At 36.2% G+C, this 11,469-nt stretch overlaps 1 protein-coding gene across 1 annotated transcript; it reads left to right on the top strand.

Annotated features, from left to right (window-relative positions):
• On the top strand, window positions 413-4,199 carry LOC18604907. Its single transcript, XM_018118260.1, has 2 exons — window positions 413-713; window positions 956-4,199. Exon 2 carries the CDS (start codon window positions 985-987, stop codon window positions 1,936-1,938), a length of 954 nt encoding a protein of 317 aa, XP_017973749.1. The 5' UTR covers window positions 413-713; window positions 956-984; the 3' UTR covers window positions 1,939-4,199.

Here is an 11,469-nt window from a genome sequence, read left to right as displayed (position 1 = left end):
CGCCACATAGTTGAGCAGGTAGAGACGAGGTAGGTTCCCCGTTGGCTAAATGCCAATGTCTGTGATCAGCATGGTTGGACCCTTTCTGTCCCTAGAGCCAAGTTGTTTCAAGAATCTTCCTCTGCTTTAAAGATTATTATTATTTTTTTCTCACTCCAACTTCAATCCCCAATTTTTGCTTGATTCTTCAGCCCACCGCATGTGTCCAAGAAAATTAAAAAAGAAGCTCATTTTAAGGTTTCAATATTCAGACTCTCTCCTCCTTTTCTTCCACATATCTCATGACATGTAGGGTACCCTCCACGTGTCAAGGAAAAGGACAAGCAGTACCAAAATTATTACAAAACTCATGGAAACATTCAATCATATCCTCTATTCCCTCATCCTTGTTTGAGAAGGATAATTCTCAATTTGACTTCCTCTCGTTACATGTCCCTATCCGTGTCTGAAAATCTAATCTAAAATCTAAATCTATGTTGCAACGCGGACAAATCTAACAAAACTCGCCACTAGTTTTTCGTTCTCTTTTTCTCTGAGGGTTTGCTCTTTGGTTTCCTAGCCCATAAAAAGAAACCAAAACTAACGCATTCACTTTCCTTTTTAATATATATATTTGTTGTTTTAAGCTGCCCACTTCGGCGACCCAGCAAATACTCCAGTTTTAGAAACATGCACAAATTCAAACTCTTCTGCCACTGTTACTTTCATAGCAGGTTCACTTCTTCACTTTTCCTTTCTCTATTTCTGCCTTGAATTAGTATTTCCAGTAATTTTATTTGCTGAATATTGATGTAAATTATAGTTGTTGTCATGATTTTTGGGTTATTTTAAGGAGATTAATGGTTGTTTGGGGGTGCTTCTCTGTTTGTTGCAAATTTTGGGTTTTAAAAATTTGTTTGGGCTGTTTCTGAGGTTTAATTTTGTGGGTTGTTTCTTCTTTTTCTGGTGTTGTTAGGGTTTGATAAAAGTGGGGTTTGGTGTAAAATGTTGGTTTTAAGCATGAATTCAAAAAGACAAAGGAGGCCAAATGTTAGGTTAGGGGAAATAGGAGACGTATCTGCTGCTTTTGCATGTAGGTTTTCTCAGAAGACTAAGGAAAGTTTAGGACATAAAAGATGGAAACCTGATTTTCTCAACCCTCAAGGAAATGAACTTACTACTGTTGTTGGGTTTTCTAAAGAAGAGTCTCCAGATTTCTTGATTTCTGGCACTGGTGTCTCCCCGAGGATGTCAGCTGATTTGCAACAGAACAGAGAGAATAAGAACCCGAATTCTTCGAAATCAGGTTTTGATGTGGTGAATGCTGATGAAATTGACATGATGAAGTCTAGTTTAAATTTCGGTACCATAACCAGGAAGAGTAGGGTCATGAAGCGGCGAGGTAGGAGCAGGGAAGGCAATAATTGTGTGTTTGGCAGTGCTTGGACCTGGAGTACTAAACTTAGTCCGGAATTTAGTGGTGAAGATAGAAAAGAGCATGGTGAGAAAGAGTTTATGGGAATGAGATCAAATGCTTGTGAAGATTATTGCCCTGTTAATGGTTTTCAGGACATATCAGATCATGAAACACCGGCTACCAGCAAAGATGCTTGTGAATATGATGTGGATGAACCCGGTTATGATAGTTGGCAACAGGGAAATGGTGATGATTACTGGAAGGATGCTTGTTATGAGGGAAATAATGTGTTTTTTAGATCTGGTGATGGATGGGACCAAATGAGATACACCTGTAATGATGTAACTAGTGTTGGAAGATGGTTGGAAGACCTGGGATTTGGCAGGTATGCTGGCATATTTGAAATGCATGAGGTCGATGAGGAAACTCTGCCTCTGCTTACTCTAGATGATCTCAAGGAGATGGGTGTATTTGCCGTTGGGCATCGAAGGAAATTGTACGCTGCAATACAGCAATTAAGAGGAGGAGATGTTTCTTCTTGAAAACTTTTCCAATAAATGTAGGTAACCCTTTTTTTTTTTCTTCACTTCCCTTTTGTGCAGGAAAAAAGTGTGGCAGGCATGTATGTAACCTTTTGGAATCTCTGACGTGTTTTTTTCTTCCTGTTTCTTTGCTGGCGTTGTCAATGAGATAAGATTAACTAGTTCATACTTTATAGGCTTCAAGCTAGCATTTCTTGTCACTAGCCTCTTGAATTATTAAATCTTAACATTATGTGAACTGAGTGGTTGCTTTTGCTACTGTTAAATAATGTTGTTTTTGGGTCTAAATTAAAATTCATAGTACACTAATCGTAGTACTTGGTTTCTGGTATAAGTGAGCTATATCGACAGCCTCCCTGTCTATAATTTTTGGTGCATGTATTATGTATATAAATAGTAACTTGCTCCTTTATTTAGGCATATAATTCAGCTGAAAGTATCATGCACATGTTGCCCCATTTCTCAGTTGAAGTATCATGAGCGGTTTTGCATTGCTGACTGTTATAATTCAGTGACAAGGAAAAATTGTGACACGGGCTCCTCTTTAGAACTTACAGGTCAACATTTCTTACCATCAATTACTGCAAAGGTTAGGTATGATGCTTGATTTAATGCTAGCTTTGTAGTCATGAGCTATACATCAAAGAGTAAAGTGAGCAACAATATCATATTTACATTACTAAATTTAAACTGATAAGAACTTTTTTTTTTTTATAATTGGGGGAGGGGGGATTCAAACCTTGCTCTTTAGGCAGGGGGATAATGCACCAGCCAATGAGCCAAATGCTCGGGTAAACTAATAAGAACTTGAGAAATCCTATTTTTTTTTAGAATTATGGATAAAAATTTTGTGTCTACGCGTATGTGTGTGTGGGAGTAAGCGTGGTCTGCCACTTTCCCCTTTCTTTTAGTGTTTGGGAACATATTTTGATGAAGGTAAGTAACTAGATTACTAGAATGCTAAAGTGTGACTATAATAGTCTGCAGATTGTCTAAACTTAATAATTGTAGTCTTTTTTGTGATTTTAACATCTGCAATATAATATAATTGAGTAAGAAGGACATTCCTGGAGTTTCTCAGGTAGCTGTTGTTTTAGGCTTTTAGCACTTAAAAAAGGCTTTTCTTGTTTTTTTAAATCTCTTTTCCATGCTATATTGTGCTGCAAATATGGAAAATGTTTAAGGTGTCTGATCTCGGAGGAAAATATATAGATATTGGCATGTAATCTGAGATGTGAATGTTAATCCACAATCTGCTTAATTATAATGTTTATCACCCCATAAAAGTGTATGACAATGTTATATATCTCTTTGGTGGTGCCTTACCGATTGTTATCAAAGTTAACTGCTTCATGCCTCTCCTGGCTTTAGATTTATAATAAACAGTAAATGTTGTTTTCCGTCCTTCTAATCTCTGTTTTCTCCCTCTGGAGCTCCTTAATTTGTTTCCTTACCATTATATTGATCCAATGGATTCTTTGTTGAACAATTATGCCTTTTGCTACCGTGCTTTATTATCTTTACATATGCTCAAGTAGAGTTTGATAATTGAGAAATGCTATGCTTTTAATTGTTATTACCAATTTAATGCTTTGCAAAGATCCTTTATCTTTTTTCTTTAAGGGGCTTTTGAAATTGCAAGATGCTGATCATAATGTAATTTTAAGAGTTTCTGACCTAATTACAAATAGAAGCTGGATAGTTAGCTTCTTATGCATGCGCGGGTTAGAAATATCAGATGTGTTTAACTGACCATTTAGCTTTAGGTGATAGTCTCATATTGTTCATGCACACAATTTTTTATGCTATTTGGATAGCACCGTAAATGATTCATTGATGCATTTGAAAATGGGTGGATCCGAACCCTTATTGCTCCTCTCCACCTTTCATTGGTAAGCAAAATGGATAGGGCTAAAACTCTATGCAAGTGATACTACTCAAAAGTATTTGCAAACCAGCATAGTTTTCTCTTCTTTCTTGGTATGCCTCTATTGGAACTTGAAAGTCTGAATGCCAGCAAGATGCAAGGGCTGGCTTAATCACTGCAGCTACAGCCACTTCTAAAGGACTTCCAGCAGTTAGCTATGGAATGTTTCAAATGTCACTTTTAGAGTTGTGTTAAAGACGGCCCATTCTGAGAAAACATTTTAGTAGATCTTTTGCTCTGTATGAACGGTTCATGAACATTCCTTATTAGGCGGGATTATTGTTGATTTGCAATGGAATGAAATGACCATGAGCCTATTAGAGGTATTGTACTAGTTTCATTTTCTTGTTGGAATGACTCCCATTGTCTTTTGAGGTAGATGGGGGATATATCTGCTTTATTTTTATGAGTCTGGTGAGGTCAATTTTCAATCTGATCACCAGTCTAGTTACCGGTTGAGGATATACACGGGAGTTTGAATTTTTGCAAACGGGTGAAATCAGAGGAGCCTGGACTTTCTGTCTGCAATTATTTCATTAATCTCCGGCGAAGAAATGGAAATTTGAAACTGTAATATAAAGAGAATGAATTGAGTCAACTACAAGCTAGCGGTCCAATTTTCTTTCTTGGGATTCAATTCAAATCTTTATCTTGACCTTTTGGTTAAACTTGAATCCATAATTTCAAACTGCGTATGAAACCAAGTGAATGAAGCTGCAATGTTGTTCTGTCCCAAACTTGATCATGGTGTGGAACAGCCAAAAGTAGTTTCTTAGATTAACATACGCTTAACCTTTTATGAGGTCGAAAAGCACAAGTTGACAAGTCTGTTCAACTTTCAAGGAACTGCCCCTTATAGAAATGTAGGTGTTTCTTTTTTTGTGGAAGCTTATCTCAGCATTTGCTTAATGCAATGCTTTGTTAGTGTCAGACCTGAATGTATTGTATCAGTCTTGTGTCAGGGTTTCTGTCTTCACATAAGGGGGAAAAAAGTGATCAAGTAGAGGACTATTTGAGTGGATTATTGTTAACACGTGGATCACATGATGTAAATTTTTAGAAATAATTTTGCAGGGGTTCATGGGATCAATTATTTCCTCCCCAAAACAATGTTTCTTTTCAGTTCTTATTGTCCTAAAGAAACCAATTCAGTGGACTTCATTCAGGGCTTTACAGCGGTTTCCTCGTCATCACCATGCAGGTTTCCTCAGTGGGACTTCGAAAGTGTGAATTAATATGTGGATAGATTGTTATCGATGATGCAGTGCGGCTGAGGTCATTTTAACTTGAAAAGGAATAAATGATTTGATGGGGGTCTTGCTGCTATAAGGAAAAGCAGGAGCAGTCGCCTCCTCATATTAACTACAAATTTTAGCTGCAAGAATGAGAGCACTATCCAACAGACTCCAAGGGATCCATTACTCAAGTTTTATAGTATTGACAGGGTTTATTGTCTCCCACTCCTATCGTTACCGTCCTTTTGCTTTCATATTCTTTTTGTACCTCTTGGTTTGAGTGGAGATACCACCAAGCCTTGTGGTTATTGCCTTCTCCTTTGCTGACATTCCTCAATCCATCATCATTATTGGCGCAAAAGAGCTGAGGTTTTTTTAATGATAGCTTGGAGGAAGATAGAGATTCACTCTCGGTTTCCTGATGCTGGTTTTCTTCATTGTCTGCCTTCTTTTATTCGTCCAACACTTGCTAATTGCCTCGTAGTTTCTTCATTCCCTAAAATATGCTGCATATTTGTGTTGACACATCACTCGCATTTTCTTCCCACGTTTGAAGAAGGTTGTGTCAAAAGCATTATCTAGATGATTTATTCTTTCTTTTTTCTTAAAAAAAATAAAAAATCATAAATGACATCTTCCCTTCCCATTTTCTGATGTTGATATGCTCAATTATTTAAACTTATTTAAACAAAGTGTCGCCCCACTTGTTTCAGTTTCCCATTACGTGAACTGTTATGAACAATCTATTTATCTACGCTCACACATTAATCTAGCAAATCAAGTGGTGCAGCATCAATCTTGCAATACTTCAATCGAAGGTTTGGCGAGAATAAACATTTAAGTGCTCTTCAGATTACAAACTGAGTGAAGAATGAACATGGGGAATATATAAAGCTTGTTTGTTAATAATCTTCATTAATCCCAAATATCCTACTGAAATTATTGGTAATTTTAATAAGGTACTCCCACTGTTCACTGCCTCTATTTCCTCAAACTTAAGATTCCTACTACCCATCTGTGAACTTACACTATTGTTTGATCAAAATTGTAGATTATTTTTGTCATAATCTTTAACAAATTAAGGTACTCGTTTCTAATAAATGCTTGTGAACTGTGATTGCTTTATCTTTAAAATAAAATAGATATAGAAGAAATTTCGTATCCTGTCTTGAACAAAGAGATATCTGAGAACCATTCAAGGGTATCAGCTGTTAAGAGAGCACGGCACCCCGTACTATTTCAGGATTGAGAAGCGGTCCAGACATATGGGACCAAGAGTTTGCCTGTTATATATGGCAATCACATCCATGTTTTGATCCCACACTTAATAATTCGACCGTGCGAGAGCGAGAGCGAGTGCTTTGTAACAGTGGTTACGTAAGGCTTTTTTTTTTTTAATATTTTTTACTGTTTAATTATGTCTCGAGATATCATAGCATAATACGAGTATGGAACGGAGGAGTGAAGTGAGGATGCAACCTGAAATGGGAGAGTAGGAGCAAAAGATGACAACAATAATATCGGCGATCGGGCTTCATTATATATATGGACAATGCTCTGACTTGACATCCTGGAGTTGGGTTTCTTTCGACTTGATTGATTTGGATTTGATTTGGATTTCAGATTGAACGACTGGTGGGGAAATGGTTGTTGTTGGTATCGGGCATGGGCTACTTTCATTATCACATTGAACGATATATAAGTTTAGGTGTGTGATTGCCATTAATTTAATGATAACTTCATCGCATTGATGTACAAAGTTGATTAGGTCTTCTATCAATACAAAGTGATTTTAATTATTTGTCAATGGTTATCCATTTGCAATCCGTTGAATTTCAGAAATAACCTTGAGGAAACTTAGATGTGATTGATCAACCATGGCATGGGTATCATTCAGTGGTTTTATTTTTGGAATCCCAAAGGCCCATGCTAAGAAGTTATTAGTGCAACAATTAAAACAAGTGAGTTGCAGCTCAACTTCATACCGTATTCCAAAATTTTTGCTAGTAAGAGTTATGTCCAGCTTTTATGGTATTCAGGTTTGCTGCTAGTTTGTACTAAATAACTCAATCATGGACTCAGAATTAGTTGGGACAGCTTCACGTATCTAGCTAGGCTAGCTGTCTTAATTGAAGGTTCTGATCAGAATTCACCTTCATAATTTTTCCATGATGTTTGCCAGCTACCAACAGGTCCTTTTAATTACTCTTACCTGGAGCCACTCATTCGATAAAAAGGAGATTACAAAGAAAAGAACAATCTGGAAGATGCCAGTACAAATTATTTAGACTGAAGCATGTGGCAGGTTGCCTTGTTTTATAGCATCTGTCATCTTTACTTGAAATAGCACCAACAAGTTGCTGGTGAACAAAGTACATGGAACTAGCTTATAAAGCAAAAATTGGAGGATTTTTGTGAGAGTTGAATTATCTCTTTGTTATTTTCTTTGTGTCTGGTGAGCTTCGGGTGAAGCACATGATTTCTGTGCTTGGAGTTTAGCTATGGAAACCTAGCCATAATTAGTTGGGTTTGAGTTCATGCTTCATAGAAAGTGGCCAGGTAACCGCCACATGATTTGACCCCATGTGGTAGACCCCCTCTCTCAATTGATTTCTGCCTTCATTGGCATGGCTAACAGTTTTAAACTTTAGTTATTTGAAAACAGTCCACATCACCTTGCTAAATGTGCATGTACTCAAGATTTTATTTCTGAATGATATTTTTCATAAAAATTTAATCTTGATTGACAAGGAAAGAGATTCCTCTTCTTATTAATTGATTAATCCATATGGGTTGGGTTGATCATAATTCTAGCTAACCTTACTCAACCTCTCAACACATTATTTTTAACTAGAATGAGGTGTCTTTAGGTGGCTTGTTGATTATTCAATGTCAATGTCAATGTATTAAAAACATCCAATCTAGCATTCACAAATATTTGACAAGTTTTCAGCCTACTTCCCGTTTTAAGTATGATTATTTTTCATGTTTTTAAATTGAATAATGCTATTTTATTTGATACTTAAACTATCTAATTACAATTAAATAGCATTAAAGACATTTATAATTTTTTATGAGTAATGAGATTGGTCGACACCCGTGTATATATATTCATAATTTTTTAAGTTAAAAAGAAACACTATCCCTCTTTATCGCCCCTCTATTTTCCTTCAGTAAATTTAGTTGGCGATGGAAACAAAAAGCATCACCAATGAAATGAAAGTCAAATCCTATAGCAGACCAACTTCGTGGGCAAACCTGGGCCTTTTGAGTCTCTTAATATGACTTATGATGGAGATGGACACATTTGAAAGGGTTACCGATTGGTTTGAGAGAGAAAAAAAGGTCGGGTTTGGAGTAATGATTAGGTAATTAAGAGGATAATTCATCATTAAAAACTTACAATTAAGAGGATAATTCATCATTAAAAACTTACAACTTATAAGCTAAAAAGCTTGCTAATAAATAAAAACAGTCTACTAGGTTATAGAGTAGGAGGGATCTAAAATGTAGTTGCCATACAATGTGGAATGGTGAGCACTTGCTTGGGCCAACCACTTGATTGGATCCCTGTGTTATTATTACACATACACTAACGGCAATGCATCTGCAGACTGAGGCCACTTTCATTGGTACCCTTTCCGCAATTATTTTGGGTCTGCCAAGTGGTTGGTCATCCCGTCCATTAATTCAACCACAGTACTCCGTCTATATCAACTGTTACTCTACTCTATGGTCAAAATATAAGTAGTAGACTTGATGGCCACTGCGCACCGGGCCATATTATCTATACAAAACAAATACAAAGCTGAATTATAATGTTTAGTGATAACTAACCACAAACAAATGTTGTTAACTAGGATGTCAATTAACTCTGTCAGCATATCATTTGATTTCTTGGAGTTTTATAAATTCAAGAATTAAGGGATTGTTTGGTTCATGAAATCTTGAATTTTTGCTTGAAATATTCACTATATTCTCTCGAGCTTGTCGATGTTTGATTCATCCAAGATAACATGTCAGTCCAAATTGTCGAAAATTTGATCATTTAAGGGGAAATTCAATCCTGGTCCTCCTCTTTTAAGCTATCTTCTTGTCCAAAGAGAATGTAAATTTTATTTTCTTAAGGCCCTTACTAAATACTTTTTATGGTCCATAATCTTGTAGTTGAACGAGATTACATAAAAGCCAAAGTCAATTTCCAAAAAACCATAATCTTGAATATGTTACATTATATATATATATATATATATATATATATATGTATTTTTTCTTCTATTACNTATATATATATATATATATATATATATATATATGATTTTTTTCTCATTCTTAAATAAATAAGTTCTCATTTATGCTACTATATATATATTTTATCATTGTGAAACAAATATTATATATGTAACTTTAAATTTGCTTTGAGAATATATGGAAAGTGTAATTTTATTGTTAAATGTTGAGGAAATTGTGAGAAATGGACTTCCTGATAAGGTGATTTCAGAAATAACCACCCATATAAAATTATCTGTTTTTAACCAAAAAGAAACATGAGTAGACCAAAATACCCTTAAAAACATCGTTTCAAATTAGGGTCATAATATCTCCCTCTCGTCAGGGAGAAAATAGAAATAAATAAATGCTCAGCTGTTTGAGCTATCTCATCTTTCTCTCTCAACTCTCTGAACTATCTCAACTCTATCAACTCTCTGTTGAATACCATCGTCATAAGCTCTTTGAACTGTATGAGCTCTGTCAACTCTCTATTGAGCACCATCGTCATCGGGCTGTGGTCTATTTCTGAGCATCTGGCCATATTGTCGTAGATTAACAGACCCTATATCAGAGATGACATCAAGATATGTTATTGGGTTTTTTGCTGCAACACTTAAATTTCTGAAACATTTGGTGTAAATTAGAACATGGATTAGAAACATTGCCTAGAGTTGTTACACGCCATGCATTTATAACATGTGTTAGGGTTATTTTAACATGTCACGACATTGGTTATTTTAGGGCAGTTCGTGTAATGAGTCAGTAATTACACTAATTAACGTGTTAGACTCCATGGGTATTTTAGGCCAGTTTGTGTAAGGACACAGTAATTATAGTGATTGGCGTGTCAGCGTTGGCATGTTACAATATTTTACGTTATATGCATGACGTGTGATAACATTTTACGTTATATGCATGGCGTGTTACAACATGACTGACAAATTATAGAACATGGCATGTCATGTAATGTGTTAAATGATTGACAAATTATTGTTGTTTTCAAAATTTCAGTGGGGTTCCAATTGTGCGACTTGTGATAAGACACGGTGGTTAGCGGGTGGATGGCATTTACAAGGGTGGTGGGTCACGAATACGAGGGGTTAGGAGTAATTTGTCGTTTGTGGGATTGATGAAGCTGGTTGAAGATGTTGTTAGGGTAAACTCAGAAATTGACGAGATTGAGTTACATGCATTGATCAGTACACTCGGAGAGCTATCACAACCAATTATCAAGGATGATGAGGATGTTGCATTAATTTTGCTAGAATAGAGGAATGTTCTAGCTGTGTATGTCAGCATTAAGGGACTCTAAACAAATGTTATGTCACATGAAGAAGCTGAACAACATGGTAATAAGCTCAATCAAAATGAGATATACAATGCTTCACATATACCACAACATTTGGTCCGTAACCCACAACAATGGCAATTGAAGTTTGCAAAAGAGTTTGTACAGCCTGGTAGACACACGACATTCACAAAATAGTTGGCTGTGCAATTTCGATTAGGATATGCATCGAACCAATTAGTTACTTGTGTCCAACAAATGCAACGATGGGGTGAAATTGTACAGGGTGTAATGGCATTTTTAAATGAGAATGCGACACTTGAGGACAACACTACGACGTTAGAGGGTGACACTACGACACTCGAGGATAATACTACATCTGATGAGGGAAATGAGGATTTGTTCCTTGCTGGTGAAGATAGATTTGATGACAATTCGGATGATGGGTCTGATGAATGGCATGATGAGAGTTCAGACGATGACTGGCTTTATGACAGTGACATTTCAATTTGCAATAATGTTGAAGGTGAAACGGAACCTGTTGGAGGTGTTGATGTAGGAGATGTTTAGTGTGATGACCTCATATACAATAACCCTATCTCTGATGAGAATGGGATTCGTTCCCCTGATACATTGCTCCATGACAGTTATGAGGAAAGGGGAAATACAGGGATATCTCGTACGTGGGTAATTTCAGGTGCAGAAAGGTTCTTTTTCCAAACAATTACAATTGAGGAGTCGACATGTGCTAATGATCGCTTACACAAAGGAAGAATATTTTCCTCGAAGGTAGAGTTGAAACGAGCTTT

The sequence above is a fragment of the Theobroma cacao genome, chromosome 3 (genome assembly GCF_000208745.1).
Source record: "Theobroma cacao cultivar B97-61/B2 chromosome 3, Criollo_cocoa_genome_V2, whole genome shotgun sequence".
Classification (NCBI taxonomy): domain Eukaryota; kingdom Viridiplantae; phylum Streptophyta; class Magnoliopsida; order Malvales; family Malvaceae; genus Theobroma; species Theobroma cacao.
Note: the sequence above shows the minus strand (reverse complement) of the source record. Positions and strands in the feature narration are given on the sequence as shown.

Bases quoted from the DNA above. Each gene is read 5' to 3' on its own strand.
- LOC18604907 (XM_018118260.1), top strand. From the start codon at position 985: ATGTTGGTTTTAAGCATGAATTCAAAAAGACAAAGGAGGCCAAATGTT.